The 23,062-nt window shown below is 49.8% G+C and overlaps 1 protein-coding gene across 4 annotated transcripts in view; it reads right to left on the reverse strand.

Annotated features, from left to right (window-relative positions):
• The window catches only part of ikbkg (inhibitor of nuclear factor kappa B kinase regulatory subunit gamma), a 49,523-nt gene that overhangs the window by 11,725 nt on the left and 14,736 nt on the right, over window positions 1-23,062 (reverse strand). Inside the window, exons 4-15 of one of the 4 annotated variants that reach the window (XM_080496258.1) lie at window positions 22,697-22,765; window positions 22,527-22,625; window positions 21,740-21,925; window positions 15,846-15,907; window positions 15,678-15,725; window positions 9,703-9,805; window positions 9,509-9,624; window positions 9,266-9,418; window positions 2,511-2,583; window positions 2,284-2,418; window positions 1,153-1,289; window positions 980-1,050 (exon numbers count right to left, since the gene is read on the reverse strand). In XM_080496258.1, coding sequence (XP_080352384.1) covers window positions 980-1,050; window positions 1,153-1,289; window positions 2,284-2,418; window positions 2,511-2,583; window positions 9,266-9,418; window positions 9,509-9,624; window positions 9,703-9,805; window positions 15,678-15,725; window positions 15,846-15,907; window positions 21,740-21,925; window positions 22,527-22,625; window positions 22,697-22,765 — 1,252 coding nt within the window. The remainder of the gene's footprint in view (window positions 1-979; window positions 1,051-1,152; window positions 1,290-2,283; window positions 2,419-2,510; window positions 2,584-9,265; window positions 9,419-9,508; window positions 9,625-9,702; window positions 9,806-15,677; window positions 15,726-15,845; window positions 15,908-21,739; window positions 21,926-22,526; window positions 22,626-22,696; window positions 22,766-23,062) is intronic. The other 3 variants (XM_080496260.1, XM_080496261.1, XM_080496259.1) reach the window with 3 other exon arrangements.

The raw sequence follows: 23,062 nt of genomic DNA on the forward strand, positions 1-23,062 counted from the left end.
AGCTTTACTTTGTAAAGCTGAACTTAACAAACAGCTAAACAGCAGGTTGCCATGTTGGCTGACCAAACTGTCCAGCTGCAGGAAATACTTTTTTCCCTTTTCTCTTTCCCTGGCTGTCCTGTATCGTGTGGCACCACAGTTAAGCTGTTAGGATCTTCTTTCCACTGGAGCTTTATTCTTGCAAGTTGCAAGTCATTTGTTCAAATATCCAGAAAATAAACAAAAATCTACAATATCTACAAAACTGTCGGAATCTTGAAAATGAGACAAAGTAAAATAAAAATGGATTTCCATGGATTAATTCTGAATTAAAACTGCATAAAACTAAAACTAGATCCTACCCTGGTGGGTGACTACGACGAAAATGTGTGTGTGTGTTTTCGGTCCATCATCATTTCCTGCCTTAATTCCAGAGAAGTGTGTTTTCTCCAGGCCCCAGTGAGTCTGCTGTATCATCAGTCAGAGGTTTGGTTGGTCTTCGCCCGTCGTTATGAACTTCTCTCAGCTGGAACCCAGCTTCGGTCCAACTTGGACTGGTTAAAGATTTGCTCTTATTCTGACTGTGTTGCCAACAAAGTGGATTCATTGTGACTTCACTATTGACATTGTGACAATTTTCTCAACATTTGACCTTATTTGATATCTTTGAGTTTTCAGAATGATTTTAATGTGAATATTTCACGTTTCCTCTCAGACGCTGCAGACACACCCGTGTTCACCACTAAAGTATTAAAGACTATTATTGTGTGCTACAGAATGTGACCGTCAAACATTGAGCATTGCTTTTCATCGATGAAGAGAAAATTGTGAAATCTGGATTAAATTGACTTGCCTACATTTGATGGAGTTCACAGTATGTATGTGTTTACGTGGTTATTTGTTGAAGTGCGGTTTGTCCTGCACGTGGAGCTTTTTGTACCGTCAGTACAGTGGTGTGGTTTTAACCTGTGTGGATGAGAACCAGTGGTTTGGTGTGTACCTTGGGGAATGTGTGAGGGCCGCGCTGGAAAGTCCTCCAGATGTCTCAGCTTCATCTGCTCCATACGGACGCTGAGCAAAACAAAGTACAACCTTCATGTTTAAGCCCACGGTAACACACACACACACACACACACACACACACACAGAGAGAGAGAGAGAGAAGACGTGTACCGTGACGTGGCCTCCTGTTTCAGCCTGTCGATCTCCGTCACGGCCTGGTTCAGCTGGTCCTGCAGTTCCTCCTTCTTCTGGTTCAGCTTCTCTCGAGCTTCTCGTTCAGCCAAGAAATCTGCCTTGTAGATTTCAGCCTGCAAACACGCAGTCAACTTTGACATCTGACGTGTGTGTGTGTGTGTGTGTGCACATGCGTGTGGGTGTATCTTAACATCAAAATAGCTGTCCCCTGTGTACAAAACGTTTTCTATGTATTTACATGGAATGGTGTTCCGCCTCTGACATGTCGCACTGTTCTCTTGTAGCACCAAGCTTGAAACCTTGGGCGTATGTGGAGGGAACTTTCCTTTTTGCAGGAATAAAGGTAGTGGACAGAGTGAAAGTCCAGCCTGATGTCAGAAACGATCCTCAGGATGCCAGTACATCTCAGTTCTCTCCATACTTTCCACATTGCGTGTTCACAGATCACAGGTTTACACACCATTGTATCCATACTAACTTTGTGTGGTGTAACTAATGTTGCACAACAATCCTGAAAATATCTCCACTTCTGGTGGCGCCGATGTCCTTCCCTAGAGTAGTTTGTGTTTCCCTCCAGGAGCTCTGAGCCGTCCTTTCCATTCTGCCTGTACAGACGGAGATGGAGGATCTCCTCACACACCAGTCGCTCTGGCTCACAGCTGCTGCTCACCGTCTGTGCTCTCAAAAACTGAACGCAGACCCTCCTGCACTGGTGGAGGACAACTGTGTGGTGACACGGACCAAAGCACACTGTGCACATGTGGACATGAACGTTTGGATTGGCCTTCAGCGAAGATTCCAACAGCAGAAGTCCAAGTGTCCACAACAAGTCATGGACATTGATGCAACACTGATTCAAACAACACATTTCAGAAATGATGTGCAAACAGTCCCACACGGACTATAAAACACCCATCATGGTCTGCAATGTCACTGAACTTTATTTCTTTATTCCAACAATTTTACTCATTTCCCAATTGATTCATATTTTACAGCATTCAAAAATAAATATGACATGAATACTTGAGTGGAAGATCCTGGATGAAATGAAACTTGGGGGATGTGTGAGTGTTTTGCGGTGAAACAGTGTGTGTGAGCACTACGTACCTGAGCGGTGAGCACGGGGACGGTTTCCAGAGAGCCTTTCTGCTGTTCAACTTCCTCCTTCAGCTTATCGATCAGGTCCTGCTTCAGGGCCAGCGCCCTCTCCGCCTCCTCCAGGCGGCTGCACAAATCTCCTCCCTGAGAGACAGAGAGAGAGAGAGAGAGAGAGCAAATGAAAACTGAAGTGATCTCATGGCACTGGGGAGTCTGAAGACTGCAAAGTGTTTTACCTCACTCTTCAGTTTGGAGTCGTAGTCTTTGAACAGACACGTGTACGCGTGTTGCAACTGTGTCAGTTTTTTCCTATGAAAAGAAAACAGGAGGAACGTGTTATCATCACTCTGGTGCTTTTTCTACAAAACACAAGAAACAAACTACATTTGAGCCTTTACAACACCACATGAATCCTATTGAAAAGTGTTTGAGTTCTCCATCACAAGTGTGATGATCACCTTACATTTGTCTTTTTAATATTTATTTACATCTACCTTTATTTGAACAAGGACACAAAAATATGAACAAAACTCTGTAAAATGTTCCTCTTCCAATGCTGTGGATCCATTGTTGGACGTGGCGTCATAGCATGAAGAGTTCATTTCCACAGTTAAACAATATGTACAGCACTTAGTGAATAATAAAAACTGTCTGCTGGGTAATTGAATGAGCATCTGCATGTTCTCCATGAGCCCATGCGACTTTCCTTCATAGTCACCAAACAAGAAGCTGTTGTCAGTTGCATTTCATTGCATGCTCATGTTTAATTAATTTATGACATGTCAAACCCAAGGCCTGCGGGCCAAATGTGGCCCGCCACCTTATTTTATGTGGGCCACGAGGGCTTAAAGGATGAAGATGTTCCACCCGGCGGCGGACAACCCCCAGCCAGGAAGTCTGCCACCCTCTCCACAGTTGTTCACAGGTATTATGTCCCTTTTTTCCTCCTGAAGTCAATGATGACCTCCTTGGTTTTGGAGGTGTTTGGCAGCAGATTGGTTCCACCACACCAACCCGTCAGTCGCTCCACCTCGTCCCTGTGGGCAGTATCATCTCCCCTCCAGATCAGTCCCACCACCGTGGGGTGACCGTGATGAGTGGGGGTGCAGCGGTGGGTGTAGAGGGTGTAGAGCCGAGGATTCAGCACACAGCCCAGTGGGGAGCTGGTGCTGAGGTTAAGGGCTGTTGACAAGTGAAGGCCAACTCTAACTCCCTGATTGCGCCTGATCCACATGCACGGAATATGAGGAGACCAGGTCCACCAACAGCCCAGAGGTTCGTCCTGCAGTTGGTGAGCTGCTGGACTCCCCGCCACACCCACCTGCTGTTGTTGCTGTCCAGGTGGTCCTCAACCCTCCTGCTGCTGAGGCTTCATCTCAGGTTGGCTCGGCCCATTCTGTAGAGCGCTCGTCTCCACACCTGAAGGAGGTTTCCCTCTCCTTCAGCAGCTGCCGGACCTCCCGATTCATCGATTGGGATCTATCTGGATGCGTTAGTCCACCGTCAGTGTCCATACACTGTTTAATGTGAGCATATTACACCGTCAGAAAACCCCTTGAGGACTGGCTGTTCAACAATGTCCCAGTTGATCCTGGTGAACTAGTCCTGCAGCTGCTGAGGGGCCCCATCAGAGCAAGTTCTGACCGTTTGAGAGGTGGTAAGAGCAGCTTCCCTGAGGAGGGAAAATGCAGGGAGCGGTGGTTGGACTGACCCAGGTGTGGTAGTGGCCCAGCTGTTGCTCAGCTTGATGTTCAAGTAGCCCTTGTCCAGTGTAATAGCTCCTTTTCTGGCACACTTAACATGATGGTGGGATTGAGGTCTACATGACTAAAGTTGCCTGTGATGAGGTGCACAGCATCGGTATATACAGAATGCGCTGCTGCCTGCTCATGCTGTCATACAAGAGTCCAGCTAAGTCATGTGGAATGTAAACAGCAGTGATCATGACCACAGTAAAGTCCTTCGGATGGCAAAAGGGCTGCCTTTAACAGCAACACACTCCAGGTCCAGGGAGCAGTGACTGTGGCTGGTGTGCTTGCTGTATTTGTACACCACTTGTCGTTGACATACACACAGCGCACCCCTCCTCTGCTCTTGCTGGAGTCCGCTGTTCTGTCATGCCGTTGTGCTGTGTAGCCTGCTAGTTCCATAGCCGAGTCCAGCCAGGTCACTGTGGTCAGCAGAAGGCAGCTGTTCTTCATACTGTTTGTAGCAACCTGTGGCCTCAGTCCATCCATCTTGTTAGCGAGTGAGCTGGCTTTCATCAGGAACAGGCTGGGGAGTGGTGGTCTGTTTGGCTCCCTTCGTAGCCTGGCTAGTGCGCTGGCCATGCAGCCTCCGTTCGGCTTTCTCTCGCCGTCTCCTCACCACTGGGATGGTAATCTATAGCAGTGGTTCCCAACCTTTTTTGACCAGTGTACCCCTTGAGCTGGTTTCCATGTGAAAAGTACCCCCTCTCTCGTGTGTGATTATTCGCCTTAATGTGTACTTATATTTAACCCTTTGTCTTTCTATCTATCCAACTGCTCATTTAAATAAAACAATTATTGTGAGTGTAAAAACATACCTTTTAATGAGACACTTGCGCTTGCTTGTCTTTCATAAGTCTTTCCTAATTCCTTTTTTCACTGGGCTCCCCTGTGCCTGCGTCCGAGGCGACGGTAGCAGTAGCGGTAGCTGGACGTTTACTCCTGCCTAGCCATGCATCCATGTTTACAGTCGGTATGCAGCTACAGTTAGCTAGCTTCGCGAATCGTGCGCGCCCGCAGCAAGAACGTGAACCTTTTTTTTTTTCTTTTTTTTTAAAAGCGCGCCACTTTATAGTCTTTTCATGTTATGTGCATTGTAGTGTTACAATCACTGTGGACGAACTGCTACTCATGGAAAATAAACGTATGGCCTTACTAAAATTCATGATATAATACAATATAATAGAGTATAATTTTTTTTTTGTGTGTGTGGATACTGTAGGCTAATTTATAATCTTTCTGCGTACCCCCTGCAATACCCTCGCGTACCCCTAGGGGTCCGTGTACCCCCGGTTGGGAATCACTGATCTATAGAGTCGGGTCTCCGAGCTATGTTCTCCTATCCTTAGGAGATCGTGTTGTAGGTGCACTTCTCCCAACAGAAAGTATAAGACGAGTAGAAACACGAACATACACCACCAAACAAATCACTGACTGGGCTAGCACCACGGCACCCCCACTGTGTGTACTGCCATCTTTGGTCTTTAAAGATGTTAGAGTTTGAATGGCCACATCATGGATGGTGATGTGGATAAAGCCAACAATTTCAATCGGCTTTTCAACAGATTTGATGGAGGGGCTGTGATCACCCCGCCCCTGCATCCACCCCCATGTGATGTCAGCTGCTGCTAATGCTTCCGTACCACCATCTCACAAAAGGCGCAGTTCAGAAAGAACCCACGACCGCTGGGTACTATTTTCCCCAACCTTTCTGCTGAGGTACCTGGCGCCGAGCAACGGGTCTGTGAGGAGGAGCGACGGCGCCGCCTTCTGCTGATTGGTGGTGACGATCGCTCCTCTCGACTTGCCCACAATATTTAGCGGCTGTAAACATTCCATTGTTATTTACATGTGCCGCTTTGCGCTCAGTGGTTGATTTGTTATGTCGGTTTATTAAAACGTCAGCACGACACAACATCGATGTTGTGTCGCTCCTCTCAGGAACAGGAGGAGGAGATTCAGCAGGAGCTGGACGCTGCTGTTCACCTTGAGAAGGTTTAACCTGAGTCACAAGAGAATGACTTGAAGGGCCAACAGCCGCTTCTGTGTTCTTCACTGGAGCGTCTCAGTCATTCACAACGCCGCCGACATTTTGACCCTACCTTCTGTTGTGGGACTGCGTAACAGGGTTGGTCCTGGGTGCGCTTTGCCGTACCTGCCCTGCACTGTGCGGTGGAACAGCGGCTCAAGATAGCCCCTCAGCGTCCCCCCCCCCCCCACGACTACAACATTCTCTCCTGGAGGCCGACAACCACTGTCCTTCACAGTGGATTGGGTCAGGAGACTTTGTGCAGGGCCGGCTCCAGTCCCAGGAGTGTGTCCACGGCTACTAAACCACTATGCAACTCAACTGACAGAGCCCCTCCAGTGGATCGTCAACAGAAATCTTCCAACAGGCAAAGTACCAGAGCTGTGGAAGACATCCTTTCTGGTAGCGGTGGGATGCCCAGCAGAGTTGAAGGACTACAGACCTGTGGCCCTAAGATCTCATATCATGAAGATACTGGAACACCTGGTCCTCCGGTTCTTGACATCAGAGTTCACTGAGACAATGGACCCACTCCAGTTTGCTTATCAGAAGCCTCTTGGGAGTCGAGGATGCGATTCTGTTGCCTCGGGTCTATACCTACCTGGAGGAGTCGGGACATTATGTGAAGATCCTGTTTTTTGAAAGGCTGCTGGTGCAGAACCCAATATGGCAGTGTTGCGGACATAGTTATTCATGGCCACCGCCATACTCGTATGCGGCCGCCACCATGCTTGCAACGGTGCAAGGCAGAAGGCCATTCTACGGCAATGAAGCACAGTGGAAGCCTGCGCTCCCAAAATGATGTAAGCGGAAGCCCACTCATCGAAAGTGATGCAGGTGGAAATCCACTTGCCTGAAATGACGCAAAGTGAAACTATTCACAGGAAATGACAAGACAGAATGTTTATTCTTACAAGACTTTGGCTTCAGGGCTTCCATGATGATCTGACGGAGTCGAGGGTCCGTTCAGACAGAATATACCTCTGGAAGAGACCGTCAGCATCACCTGCCGTCAAGCACCATCTCAAACTGAGGAAGCTGCCTTTCAGTGACCAGCAGGTAAGAAAACACCTCATCGGTATGTGTGAGAGTATATAACAACATAACAACATACGATTTGTTGATGGGTTGGCAAACCTATCAATATGCATGATATCACTGTTTTTCAGATCGACATCCCGATGGCTGAAGGATCAACCAGGCTGCGGGAGAACATCCTCACAGCATCTGACAGATCAGTCAGGCTGGTCACCTGATAGACAAACACGTCATCACACATCAGATGACGCTCTGAGGAAGGCTGCAGTGGCAGCCCAAACATGTCAGCAAGGGAAAAACGCTTTCTCTGCATTTATCGCCAGTTTAAAAAAGAACGCAAACAAGCAGTGGCATGGTGCTGTATTTGTTTCTTTTAGACAATAAACAAGCAGTGGCATGGTGCTGTATTTGTTTCTTTTAGACAATAAACAAGCAGTGGCATGGTGCTGCAGTGGCTGGATGAAGATGTTCATGAACATCTTGGCAGGGAGGAACCCACACAGGATTCACTTCTCTCAACGAGCAATTAAGGCGAGCCTCTGACATGTTTCTCCCGGTGTTCCCTGGACACTACCAGGTGAGGCGCAGGCCAAACCCAGCTGCTCAGCGCACCAGTGGTAATGGCGGGGGGCGTGGCCAGGCTGGCCGCCACAAGGTGCATACTGGTTGCTAGAGTAATTCACAATATCCTTGGCGATACTTTTTGGTGACAAGCATTCGTCCCCGTTCATCATGAGAGTTAATTGTATATATAATGTGTTTTTTTCCTCACCTCTTTAATTCACTTGGCTCTGGACCTTATAAATGCTCACTGAGCTTCATTATGATAAAAAATCGATTCTACTTCCACCTGTAATTCCCTCGTTTTGAGCGCAGCCGCGTCTCCAGAATTTCCCCTAAAAGTGACATTTCTGTCTCGGTATTGTAGCCATCATGTGCTGCTTTACGTGGTCCAGTCTTAACTGGACCACGTAAAGCACTGGAGCTGACAGGCCTGAGGGATGCATTCAGGGGAATGACGGAACTCTGGCCCATGCTACACGCTCACGAGGGTCGTGTCTCACACAGGAGTCAGGTTACATGGTAAACATGATTAAAATATGACTGATAGTCATTCGCGAGCTGGAAGAAGTGTGTGCAGCACACGGCAGTGTGTAAACACACCAGGCACCGTATTGCTGCAGACTTGAGGCAGAAAGTGGAACTAAAAAGACCAATCACACAAGAGTTTGCGGACCACACATCAAAACATACTCCAGCCTGGACAGTTGGCACGGCACAACAAAATGTCTTCTGGCAGAAAGAGCTGCATGAAGAAAATGACATAATTTGTTTGTCCAGACCCTCATCAGTCAGGGATTTCTCAGGCATCTTGTGCAGTGTGAATGTAGTAGTGACAGTAGTAAAAAAACAGAACCACACCCACAGGTGTTGTCAGATCCGCCACTAAATGTGGATTGACAGACTGTGTTATAGAACATTTGCGGGGCAGACGTTGTGCACACAGCCCTGTGTGCAGGAATTTCCCACATTATGAAAAACAGATTTGAAGACAATATGCGCATCCCTGCAATCCAGCAGTCACATTAAGTCACCTTTAAATGATGTTCAAATCGATTTTAAAAATGTACTAGGAAAATCAAATATAGAACTTGTTCTGACCCTTTTTCCTGCTGCAACTTTCTATGACAAGAGAACATGCAGCACTAGGATTGGTCCGGACGGTAGACGTGTTGTTTGGCCCCAGGAACTGTCAAGCATTGATAGCAAGGCATTGTGGTCCTTTGATCACACAAACAAATCTAAAAATGGATTGTGGAGCAGTCTACAAATATCCACACTGCAGACCAATGCACCCCGGAGATCAAATTAAATCCAGAGGTGATTTTTAAATCACACAGGGTTCAGCGTTTATACAGTCCCGTCAGCAGCAAACTGCCAGAGAGCATGCTGATGAAAAGCTTCCTCTTGATAACGACAGTCAGCCTGTGGACATCCTGAATGCAGCTCTGAGCAGTTATTGTAACTGTAACAGAGGTGGATGTGTGACGTTAGCGTCCTGTGCTGACAGCAGTCAGGACTCACAGGTCATCGGGTCGCCTGAAATGCCAGTTAATGCCAGATGGGAATGTGTGTGTGTGTGTGTGTGTGTGTGTGTGTGTTGTGTTGAACCCACTTCTCCTCTGTGACCACGTGCCTCTCGGTCTTCAAGGCCTGCTCCAGGTTCTGGTTCTGCAGCATCAGTTTGTCCAGGGTCACTTGATGCTGCTTGCGCTGCTGCTCTTGCTCCCGCTTGGCCACCTGGAGGCCTTTGATGTTACTGCAGCGCCTGTGAAGCAGCGTGGGGACAAACACACACCATGAACACCACACAATGTCAGTCGGCGGAGGTCTTGCGGCTGCACTGCCGTCCACTCACTCCTCCTCCAGCACTTTGCGCTCGTGCTCGCTTTTGTCCAAGCAGCTCTGCCTCTCCTTCAGCTCCCCCAGCAGGGAGGTGGCCTGGGCCTTCAGGGCCTCGCAGTCCTTGGCCATCTGCAACAGCACCAACAGGTAGAAGACCTTCTACAAAGCTGCATAGGGAGGAGCTCGGACACGTGGATGAAGACTAACCTGAGCACAGTCCTTGTCCTTCTGTTTGAGCAGAGCTTCAGTTCTGTCACGCTGAACGGAACTCTTCTGCAGATAGTTCAGTTTGTCCTCCAGATCACGGTACCTACAGAGAAACATTTCCTACTGTTCAGGTCAGTCCAACTTGCATAGCAGTGCTGCACATGAGGCAGTTGAATAGTTGAAGAGAATCAGTTTGGTGTCTAATTCTCCTATCAGGAACAGTTTGACCACTTCAGCAGCTGAGTCAGAAGCAAAACTGGCCCAAGAGGGGCTTTTTCACCAGAAACAACCAGGTTCTAGTTCTGGTCCAGGGCCAGATTCAGCACCAGTTCTTCGTCTTTCCACCTCCAAAGCCTATCAGGGGCTAAACTGGTGCAATGCTGGCCAGAGCAGGTCTGACCCCACATCAGCTGGGGGAGTGATCTCTGAAGTTTTCACTACCTACAAGGTGGAAGAGAGGCTGAACAGGCTTTCTGAAATCTAGTGAACATGGAGCCCCGGAGTGACTATAGGAAGAAAAATACACGTGTGAATGATATAATAAGTTGATCCCTGAAGTGAATGATACGAAGGAATGAGATCATGTAATCTGTGATCACGGAGCCGTGGCTCTGGAGGTCCTGCCGAGCTGCCCTGTCAACTGCCTGAGCTCTGGACTCTAGAAGCAGGTTTCTTCACGCTTTTCATGGTCTTGTTTGTGTTCCGACCGCAGGCTGAGGTCTTCTCCCTACCAGACGCTGCACTGGTCTCTTCTACCCACACTACTCTACAATGAAGCAACACCTTGGCTTCATCAGCAACTACTAAACAAACTACACACTAGTGTAAATGAAAGCTGGATCTTTAACCATAAAATGAGTCTTTTAATGGTTTCATGTGAAAGAGAACTTTAATCATTTACGTAGGTTTCCATTATAAACGCTGTAGAGCAGCGTTCTGTCATTCTACACCTCCATTCTATCATTCTACACCTCCATTCTATCATTCTATCATTCTACACCTCCATTCTATCATTCTACACCTCCATTCTATCATTCTACACCTCCATTCTATCATTCTACACCTCCATTCTATCATTCTACACCTCCATTCTATCATTCTATCATTCTACACCTCCATTCTATCATTCTACACCTCCATTCTATCATTCTACACCTCCATTCTATCATTCTATCATTCTACACCTCCATTCTATCATTCTACACCTCCATTCTATCATTCTACACCTCCATTCTATCATTCTATCATTCTACACCTCCATTCTATCATTCTACACCTCCATTCTATCATTCTACACCTCCATACCTCCTCCTATCATTCTACACCTCCATTCTATCATTCTACACCTCCATTCTATCATTCTACACCTCCATTCCTCATTCTATCATTCTACACCTCCATTCCTCATTCTATCATTCTACACCTCCATTCCTCATTCTATCATTCTACACCTCCATTCCTCTTCCTATCATTCTACACCTCCATTCCTCATTCTATCATTCTACACCTCCATTCCTCGTTCTATCATTCTACACCTCCATTCCTCGTTCTATCATTCTACACCTCCATACCTCCTCCTATCATTCTACACCTCCATTCTATCATTCTACACCTCCATTCTATCATTCTACACCTCCATTCCTCATTCTATCATTCTACACCTCCATTCCTCTTCCTATCATTCTACACCTCCATTCCTCCTCCTATCATTCTACACCTCCATTCCTCCTCCTATCATTCTACACCTCCATTCCTCCTCCTATCATTCTACACCTCCATTCCTCGTTCTATCATTCTACACCTCCATTACTCGTTCTATCATTCTACACCTCCATTCTATCGTTCTATCATTCTACACCTCCATTCTATCGTTCTATCATTCTACACCTCCATTCCTCCTTCTATCATTCTACACCTCCATTCCTCCTTCTATCATTCTACACCTCCATTCCTCCTTCTATCATTCTACACCTCCATTCCTCCTTCTATCATTCTACACCTCCATTCCTCATTCTATCATTCTACACCTCCATTCCTCCTCCTATCATTCTACACCTCCATTCCTCGTTCTATCATTCTACACCTCCATTCCTCGTTCTATCATTCTACACCTCCATTCCTCGTTCTATCATTCTACACCTCCATTCCTCCTTCTATCATTCTACACCTCCATTCCTCCTTCTATCATTCTACACCTCCATTCCTCATTCTATCATTCTACACCTCCATTCCTCGTTCTATCATTCTACACCTCCATTCCTCCTTCTATCATTCTACACCTCCATTCCTCCTTCTATCATTCTACACCTCCATTCCTCCTTCTATCATTCTACACCTCCATTCCTCATTCTATCATTCTACACCTCCATTCCTCCTCCTATCATTCTACACCTCCATTCCTCCTCCTATCATTCTACACCTCCATTCCTCGTTCTATCATTCTACACCTCCATTACTCGTTCTATCATTCTACACCTCCATTACTCGTTCTATCATTCTACACCTCCATTCCTCCGTCTATCATTCTGCACCTCCATTCCTCATTCTATTATTCTACACCTCCATTCCTCCTCCTATCATTCTACACCTCCATTCCTCCGTCTATCATTCTGCACCTCCATTCCTCATTCTATCATTCTACACCTCCATTCCTCCTTCTATCATTCTACACCTCCATGCCTCCTCCTATCATTCTACACCTCCATGCCTCATTCTATCATTCTACACCTCCATTCCTCATTCTATCATTCTACACCTCCATGCCTCATTCTATCATTCTACACCTCCATTCCTCCTTCTATCATTCTACACCTCCATTCCTCCTCCTATCATTCTACACCTCCATTCCTCCTCCTATCATTCTACACCTCCATTCCTCCTCCTATCATTCTACACCTCCATTCCTCCTCCTATCATTCTACACCTCCATTCCTCCTCCTATCATTCTACACCTCCATTCCTCCTCCTATCATTCTACACCTCCATTCCTCCTCCTATCATTCTACACCTCCATTCCTCCTCCTATCATTCTACACCTCCATTCCTCCTTCTATCATTCTACACCTCCATTCCTCCTATCATTCTACACCTCCATTCCTCCTATCATTCTACACCTCCATTCCTCCTCCTATCATTCTACACCTCCATTCCTCCTCCTATCATTCTACACCTCCATTCCTCCTATCATTCTACACCTCCATTCCTCCTCCTATCATTCTACACCTCCATTCCTCCTCCTATCATTCTACACCTCCATTCCTCCTCCTATCATTCTACACCTCCATTCCTCCTCCTATCATTCTACACCTCCATTCCTCCTTCTATCATTCTACACCTCCATTCCTCCTCCTATCATTCTACACCTCCATTCCTCCTCCTATCATTCTACACCTCCATTCCTCCTCCTATCATTCTACACCTCCATTCCTCCTTCTATCATTCTACACCTCCATTCCTCCTATCATTCTACACCTCCATTCCTCCTCCTATCATTCTACACCTCCATTCCTCCTCCTATCATTCTACACCTCCATTCCTCCTCCTATCATTCTACACCTCCATTCCTCCTATCATTCTACACCTCTATTCCTCCTATCATTCTACTCCTCCATTCCTCCTTCTATCATTCTACACCTCCATTCCTCCTATCATTCTACACCTCCATTCCTCCTATCATTCTACACCTCCATTCCTTCTATCATTCTACACCTCCATTCCTCCTCCTATCATTCTACACCTCCAGTCCTCCTATCATTCTACACCTCCATTCCTCCTATCATTCTACACCTCCATTCCTCCTCCTATCATTCTACACCTCCATTCCTCCTCCTATCATTCTACACCTCCATTCCTCCTCCTATCATTCTACACCTCCATTCCTCCTCCTATCATTCTACACCTCCATTCCTCCTTCTATCATTCTACACCTCCATTCCTCCTCATGCTGAAGCTTTTGATTCAGACACGTCCAGAAATAAAGTGAAAGGAGCAGAAATTGACTATGTAATGTCCACATGGGGACAAAGAAGCCCAACGCTCATTCATCCATCAATCATTATTATTATTATATTTTTCGGCCACTAGGGGCTCCAGACTGAAACAAGACAGACGTGAATAAACACCAATAGAGGACGAGGAGACTGAATGTTTCCCGTCTCTTTGGTCTACATGCGAGGTTCAGGACAGACTAGATGCAGGGACCTGGACCATGAATAGTCTGTCTCTTTGTTCTTGTATGAGCACTGTCAGCGCTAAACTGGTGAAATCATCGCCGTATCACGTTTTAGAGTGACGCAATGACGTGGCAACAGCTTATTTATCTATATATTTAATTAAATCTCAACATTTTCACTATACATGAGTAATTCTTTGCAATAAAACAAAAAAAAAAAAAAAGAATAAAATTTGAGCGCTGTCCAAATAACTAATTTAAAGGTTATTATGCCACTATACAAATCTTGTACTTTACAGTCTCGATCAGTTTCTCCATCATACTTTTTGATGTGAACAGTTCAGGTGTCCAAAAAGACGATCTGGACACACGTCATGTTGGCCATATCTGCATATTTATCACTCAAAATCTGCACAACATAATAGTGAGAAACAGAAAACTATCGGAGTAGATTTTTCCTCACACTAAAAATAGAATATTGAAATATAGACGCGAATGAAATAACCTAAAACTAAAATGTACTTATCAGTTGGTACTCATGGCACTTTTCCATTAGACAGTTGTGTCGCGACTCTGCTGGATTCTTCTCAACCTACCTTCACTCCTTCTCCATTACACTATAGCGCCCCCTAGGCGTGGGAGGAGGCGTCTGAGCTTTTCCAAGTTGTGCCAAAGTAGACAACCCGATAGAATCGGTGTCCCTCGCTGTGGAGGGCGCATGCATCTGGAATGGTGGATCTACAACTCTGTGTCTCTGGATATCAGCTTAAATGATCAATATTCCAAAAGGTGGATTGTTACGATCACGCTTTGCCAAAGACGTGCTGCCCTGTCCGGGCTTCCATTGAGCTGGTTCCCTCGCTGCCACCAGCCGTTAGTAGCAGCCGATGTTAAAATAAGACCGACAAACAGTACCACGCTTTAATGGAAATGCCATTAAACAGCATTCCTCAGGACAGCAAAGGTGCTTAATCAAGGTTCTATTACTTGAACTTTGTCATATAAACCAGGCCCGACTCTAAAACACATGAATAACGCTGATTATGATTTTATCCACTTAGACGAACTAACAGCACCAAGAAGACACTTTTTCAGTGCTTTTTAATGATTTGAGCAGTTCTGCAGCCACTATTGTGAACTACATGGAGGGATTAACTCTTGTGAGCATGCAATGGGTGAAAGGAGGCGGGTGCAGACGGAGGAACATGCACTACAGAGAGAGAGAGAGAGAGAGAGACAGAGAGAGAGAGCGAGAGAGAGAGAGAGACAGAGAGCGAGAGAGAGAGAGCGAGAGACAGAGAGAGACAGAGACAGAGAGCGAGAGAGACAGAGCGAGAGACAGAGACAGAGACAGAGACAGAGACAGAGAGAGACAGAGAGAGAGAGAGAGAGAGACAGAGAGAGAGACAGAGACAGAGAGACAGAGACAGAGAGCGAGAGAGACAGAGCGAGAGACAGAGACAGAGACAGAGACAGAGAGAGAGAGAGAGAGAGAGAGAGACAGAGAGCGAGAGAGAGAGAGCGAGAGACAGAGAGAGACAGAGACAGAGAGCGAGAGAGACAGAGCGAGAGACAGAGACAGAGACAGAGACAGAGACAGAGACAGAGACAGAGAGAGACAGAGAGAGAGACAGAGAGAGAGACAGAGACAGAGAGACAGAGACAGAGAGCGAGAGAGACAGAGACAGAGAGACAGAGACAGAGAGCGAGAGAGACAGAGACAGAGACAGAGACAGAGACAGAGACAGAGAGAGAGAGAGAGAGAGAGAGAGAGAGAGAGAGCCACACAGAGTTGTGGGCTCACCTGCCCTGTGTGGCCTGAAGCTGCTCGGTGAGTTTAGCCAGACTTGAGCTAGAAACAGGAAACAGGAAACAGGAAACAGGAAGCAGGAGTGAACAGGAGTCAGTTCAGTGCTGTTAGTCTCAAACGAAGCATTTCCAGAAGCAGAGGTTGAGGGGAATGAGCTCTTACCAGTCGGAGGAATGCTGAGCCTCAGAGCGATGTGGGACCCCCTCCTCAGGACCGCCACTGGCCTGGAGAACAGTGGTCACAGTACTGGAACTCATCACCACGGCAACGGACGGTACAAACATACTTCTGAATCATCACTACAGAGTACCTGCATCAAATATTGCTTTTGATGACAGCCGTCTCTGGTGGCTGAATAAACACCCTCAATTCAAGTCATGACCTGAGACCTGAGACCTGAGACCTGAGTAGACCAGAGCAGACCTGAGACCTGAGACCTGAGACCTGAGTAGACCAGAGCAGACCTGAGACCTGAGTAGACCTGAGACCTGAGTAGACCTGAGACCTGAGTAGACCAGAGCAGACCTGAGACCTGAGACCTGAGACCTGAGTAGACCTGAGACCTGAGACCTGAGACCTGAGTAGACCAGAGCAGACCTGAGACCTGAGTAGACCTGAGACCTGAGTAGACCAGAGCAGACCTGAGACCTGAGTAGACCTGAGACCTGAGTAGACCTGAGACCTGAGTAGACCTGAGACCTGAGCAGACCTGAGACCTGAGTAGACCTGAGACCTGAGACCTGAGTAGACCTGAGACCTGAGCAGACCTGAGACCTGAGTAGACCTGAGACCTGAGTAGACCTGAGACCTGAGCAGACCTGAGCAGACCTCAGACCTGAGACCTGAGTAGACCTGAGACCTGAGTAGACCTGAGACCAGAGCAGACCTGAGACCTGAGTAGACCTGAGTAGACCTGAGACCTGAGTAGACCTGAGACCTGAGTAGACCTGAGACCTGAGCAGACCTGAGACCTGAGCAGACCTGAGACCTGAGTAGACCTGAGACCTGAGTAGACCTGAGACCTGAGTAGACCTGAGACCTGAGACCTGAGTAGACCTGAGACCTGAGACCTGAGTAGACCTGAGACCTGAGCAGACCTGAGACCTGAGTAGACCTGAGACCTGAGCAGACCTGAGACCTGAGCAGACCTGAGACCAGAGCAGAGTACCTCTGTCCCTCAACAGTTAGTGAGACCATAAACCCACGGAGCCAATATGCTCGTGCTGCTGGGATGAGGTGACACCCCTCAGACCCAGTGCACCTGGCCACTGGGTCTGAGGAGTGAGGGATGAGGTGACACCCCCTCCCTCACCCCTCAGACCCAGTGCACCTGCCCACCTGGCCACTGGTGCAGTGGGTCTGAGGGGTGAGGGATGAGGTGACACCCCCCCCTCACCCCTCAGACCCAGTGCACCTGGCCCTGCCCACCTGGTCACTGGTGCAGTTGAACAATGACAGTGGTTTGCGCCCACAGGGGGCGTCTGCCTCGCCTCAACACCAGCCCCACCATGCACTGGCTGTGATTGTGTTTGTGAGGGTGAGGACGACAGCGCGCTGTGTTTTTAATCCCAGAGCCAAAAACAGATCATGTGCTGTTCATTAATGACCCTTGACCTGAGAGGCGCCTGGCGGACATCCTGCCAGCTTCTTCCATGGACGTCACCTGGCAGGGGCTGGGTTCTGAACCTTCTCATCATTAATCATGGAGCAGACTATTATATCCCCACGGCCGGGCCGCTGCTTTCTGCAATCCCTTGCAGACTAGATGCTTCTAAAGTGGAAATTGCCAAGGAGGAAGGTGCCACTATAGAGCAGCTTGGGATTGTGTGGCGCTCACACTCCCTGTGGCCTCCCTCCCTACCTGCTCTGCACAAGGTGAGCAAAGGGGGAGGCCTGATGTTATTTTTGGCACCTCAAAAATGATCAGTACACAATTCCACATACACAGCATTTTGACATGGACTTGGCAGGGAAAGTAACTTCTTTTACCACGGTTGATTTGGCGAGAGGCTCCCTCCCCCCAGGTCCAAGTCCAGCCGAGGATGTGGCCCAGACTGCAGCGACCACAACGTCTGAGTTGAGTCACATCACGTTCTGAGTGTCTGCGGCCGTCTAGTGCTGAGAGCAACACAATTGTGACAAAAACTAAAGTTTTGCCACTTGGATGTAATATTTAGCCCATATTTCCATCACACTTTGATGTGCAGCAAACCTCAACACGCACCACATGCAAACACCTGCTGCATGCTGCTTGGAGTGGAGTTGGTTTGATGACCCTTTTCACAGGAAAAACCACTTGTGTTTGTATTCATTCTTGTAAGGAAAACAAAAACCTCTTTTTCAATAACGTCGTTTTCCTTCTTTGCTTCACTGTTTGGTCCCCGACACTGACAATGTTATTGAATGTGTTTAAAATCATAACTACAATATCTGTACTAGTTTTTGAGAAGCACACTTTATGCTTTTCCTCAAGTATTTTAAACAAGAGGACCTTCATTGGACGGTAGCAGGCTCATGTGTTGGAGGGTGTGACGGTGTGTATCAGTCCTCTAGCGACCAGTCCTCTAGCGACCAGTCCTCTAGCGACCAGTCCTCCAGCGACCAGTCCTCTAGTGACCAGTCCTCCAGCGACCAGTCCTCTAGTGACCAGTCCTCCAGCGACCAGTCCTCCAGCGACCAGTCCTCTAGCGACCAGTCCTCTAGCGACCAGTCCTCCAGCGACCAGTCCTCTAGCGACCAGTCCTCCAGCGACCAGTCCTCCAGCGACCAGTCCTCCAGCGACCAGTCCTCCAGCGACCAGTCTTCCAGCGGCCAGTCCTCTAGCGACCAGTCCTCTAGCGACCAGTCCTCTAGCGACCAGTCCTCCAGTGACCAGTCCTCTAGCGACCAGTCCTACCAGTCCTCCAGCGACCAGTCCTCTAGCGACCAGTCCTCTAGCGACCAGTCCTCCAGTGACCAGTCCTCTAGCGACCAGTCCTACCAGTCCTCCAGCGACCAGTCCTCCAGCGACCAGTCCTCTAGCGACCAGTCCTCTAGCGACCAGTCCTCCAGCGACCAGTCCTCTAGCGACCAGTCCTCCAGCGACCAGTCCTCTAGCGACCGGTCCTCTAGCAACCGGTCCTCTAGCAACCGGTCCTCTAGCGACCAGTCCTCTAGCGACCAGTCCTCTAGCGACCAGTCCTCTAGCGACCAGTCCTCTAGTGACCAGTCCTCTAGCGACCAGTCCTCTAGCGACCAGTCCTCCAGCGACCAGTCCTCCAGCGACCAGTCCTCTAGCGACCAGTCCTCCAGCGACCAGTCCTCTAGTGACCAGTCCTACCAGTCCTCTAGCGACCAGTCCTCTAGTGACCAGCCCTCTAGCGACCAGTCCTCTAGCGACCAGTCCTCTAGCGACCAGTCCTCCAGTGACCAGTCCTCTAGCGACCAGTCCTACCAGTCCTCCAGCGACCAGTCCTCTAGCGACCAGTCCTCTAGCGACCAGTCCTCCAGTGACCAGTCCTCTAGCGACCAGTCCTACCAGTCCTCCAGCGACCAGTCCTCCAGCGACCAGTCCTCTAGTGACCAGTCCTACCAGTCCTCTAGCGACCAGTCCTCTAGTGACCAGCCCTCTAGCGACCAGTCCTCCAGCGACCAGTCCTCTAGTGACCAGTCCTCCAGCGACCAGTCCTCCAGCGACCAGTCCTCTAGCGACCAGTCCTCTAGCGACCAGTCCTCCAGCGACCAGTCCTCTAGCGACCAGTCCTCCAGCGACCAGTCCTCCAGCGACCAGTCCTCCAGCGACCAGTCCTCCAGCGACCAGTCTTCCAGCGGCCAGTCCTCTAGCGACCAGTCCTCTAGCGACCAGTCCTCTAGCGACCAGTCCTCCAGTGACCAGTCCTCTAGCGACCAGTCCTACCAGTCCTCCAGCGACCAGTCCTCTAGCGACCAGTCCTCTAGCGACCAGTCCTCCAGTGACCAGTCCTCTAGCGACCAGTCCTACCAGTCCTCCAGCGACCAGTCCTCCAGCGACCAGTCCTCCAGCGACCAGTCCTCTAGCGACCAGTCCTCCAGCGACCAGTCCTCTAGCGACCGGTCCTCCAGCGACCGGTCCTCCAGCGACCGGTCCTCTAGCAACCGGTCCTCTAGCGACCGGTCCTCTAGCGACCAGTCCTCTAGCGACCAGTCCTCTAGCGACCAGTCCTCTAGCGACCAGTCCTCTAGCGACCAGTCCTCTAGTGACCAGTCCTCTAGCGACCAGTCCTCTAGCGACCAGTCCTCCAGCGACCAGTCCTCCAGCGACCAGTCCTCTAGCGACCAGTCCTCCAGCGACCAGTCCTCTAGTGACCAGTCCTACCAGTCCTCTAGCGACCAGTCCTCTAGTGACCAGCCCTCTAGCGACCAGTCCTCTAGCGACCAGTCCTCTAGCGACCAGTCCTCCAGTGACCAGTCCTCTAGCGACCAGTCCTACCAGTCCTCCAGCGACCAGTCCTCTAGCGACCAGTCCTCTAGCGACCAGTCCTCCAGTGACCAGTCCTCTAGCGACCAGTCCTACCAGTCCTCCAGCGACCAGTCCTCCAGCGACCAGTCCTCTAGTGACCAGTCCTACCAGTCCTCTAGCGACCAGTCCTCTAGTGACCAGCCCTCTAGCGACCAGTCCTCTAGCGACCAGTCCTCCAGTGACCAGTCCTCTAGCGACCAGTCCTACCAGTCCTCCAGCGACCAGTCCTCTAGCGACCAGTCCTCTAGCGACCAGTCCTCTAGCGACCAGTCCTCCAGTGACCAGTCCTCTAGCGACCAGTCCTACCAGTCCTCCAGCGACCAGTCCTCCAGCGACCAGTCCTCCAGCGACCAGTCCTCTAGCGACCAGTCCTCCAGCGACCAGTCCTCTAGTGACCAGTCCTACCAGTCCTCTAGCGACCAGTCCTCTAGTGACCAGCCCTCTAGCGACCAGTCCTCTAGCGACCAGTCCTCTAGCGACCAGTCCTCCAGTGACCAGTCCTCTAGCGACCAGTCCTACCAGTCCTCCAGCGACCAGTCCTCTAGCGACCAGTCCTCTAGCGACCAGTCCTCCAGTGACCAGTCCTCTAGCGACCAGTCCTACCAGTCCTCCAGCGACCAGTCCTCCAGCGACCAGTCCTCTAGTGACCAGTCCTACCAGTCCTCTAGCGACCAGTCCTCTAGTGACCAGCCCTCTAGCGACCAGTCCTCCAGCGACCAGTCCTCTAGCGACCAGTCCTCTAGCGACCAGTCCTCTAGTGACCAGTCCTACCAGTCCTCTAGCGACCAGTCCTCTAGTGACCAGCCCTCTAGCGACCAGTCCTCTAGCGACCAGCCCTCTAGCGACCAGTCCTCTAGCGACCAGTCCTCCAGCGACCAGTCCTCTAGTGACCAGCCCTCTAGCGACCAGCCCTCTAGCGACCAGTCCTCTAGCGACCAGTCCTCCAGCGACCAGTCCTCTAGTGACCAGTCCTCTAGCGACCAGCCCTCCAGCGACCAGTCCTCTAGCGACCAGTCCTCCAGCGACCAGTCCTCTAGCGACCAGTCCTCCAGCGACCAGTCCTCTAGTGACCAGCCCTCTAGCGACCAGTCCTCCAGCGACCAGTCCTCTAGCGACCAGTCCTCTAGCGACCAGTCCTCTAGTGACCAGTCCTACCAGTCCTCTAGCGACCAGTCCTCTAGTGACCAGCCCTCTAGCGACCAGTCCTCTAGCGACCAGCCCTCTAGCGACCAGTCCTCTAGCGACCAGTCCTCCAGCGACCAGTCCTCTAGTGACCAGCCCTCTAGCGACCAGCCCTCTAGCGACCAGTCCTCTAGCGACCAGTCCTCCAGCGACCAGTCCTCTAGTGACCAGTCCTCTAGCGACCAGCCCTCCAGCGACCAGTCCTCTAGCGACCAGTCCTCCAGCGACCAGTCCTCCAGCGACCAGTCCTCTAGCGACCAGTCCTCCAGCGACCAGTCCTCTAGCGACCAGCCTTCTAGCGACCAGTCCTCTAGCGACCAGTCCTCCAGCGACCAGTCCTCTAGCGACCAGTCCTCTAGTGACCAGTCCTCTAGCGACCAGTCCTCTGCTCTCTCACCTGAGCCTGAGCCAGTTTGCTGCACAGCTGGTCGATGCAGCGACGCATCTGCTCTCGCTCTTTCTCTCCCTCTTCCTTCTCTTTCTCCAGTTCTTCATTTTTCTTCCTCAACTCCTTCATCCCCTCCTCCAGCTTTTCCTTGTGGCTCTTCAATAACTGCAAGAACTCATTTGCACCTTCCACAGGCTGCGGAGACAGACACACGGGGGGGGGGGGGGGGGGGGGCAGTCAGAGCTCGGTTTGGACATGAGGAGAAACACCACAAGTGTAAAGTAAAAACATCGACGACGTAAGGGTTCTGCACCAAAGGAGTGAGGTTCTGCACCAGGAGGAAGAATGATAAGAGCTTTGGTGCTTCTGCTGCGGCTCCTGGAGCCTCGGCCCACCGCAGCTCATCCCTGAACGGGCAGTGCTGTACAGCAAGGTGCCCCCAGAACCAACTGGGCTGTACGGCCCCACCAGAGAGTGGTCAAATGTAGGCGGGGTCGTGAGTGAGGAAACTGTGGCCGTCTGAAGCCATGAGCTTTCTTTATCTGTTCTTAACTGCAGCGTCCGTCTCCCACTGGGTCTCCTCTTGGCTCGTTACTGCGAGGAGCGTCTGCACCGCGCTGGAAGACGCTTCATTACAGCCAGTCAACAAAACCACCAGTGTGTGCAAAGCGGCGTATGTGAGAAATAACGGAAGTGTTTACGACACATGAGACATTTTAATGTTGTGGCCCTGTGTGATCAGAGGTGGAAATGTCTGGGGGGTTTGATTGGTGGAATTGGGCTGGAGCATTCTCACCTGGCCGCCGTCCCGGCCCAGCTCGTCTCCCAGTCCCTCTGAAAATGACACTGGGAAAGAGGGCACTTGGAAGCTCAGGGAGCCACACAAAGAATCCCCCTGGACACACAAAGACAGTCCTGTTGGAACAACAACACAACACGAGCAACAAAGACTCAAAGGCATCTCACCAGGCTGCGCGGTGGAGTGGTCTGTGTGTGCTGCTCTGAGCCTCCTGCACTCTTCCACTGATCCAGAGTCTGACAAGCAACACAAACGGGAATCAGCACGTTCCTTATGGTACAATGCATCTTCATCCCACACATCAAACTGCTCTATGACAGAGAGATAAAGAGAGAGAGAGAAAGGAGCGTCTTTCTCTCTCCGGCCATCGTACTGAGTATCATGTGTTCAGTTTAGTGTTGAGCTCTGTGGAAGAGAAAGGGCTTCCCTCTTTAATGCACACTGCAACTTGCAGCCAAACCGGTGAACACAAACGATCAGACACAAACTATGGGGACCCATAAAAAAAGATTTTCTCAAAAGTCATATAATGG

Source organism: Blennius ocellaris, assembly GCF_963422515.1.
Source record: "Blennius ocellaris genome assembly, chromosome: 5".
Taxonomy (NCBI): Eukaryota; Metazoa; Chordata; class Actinopteri; order Blenniiformes; family Blenniidae; genus Blennius; species Blennius ocellaris.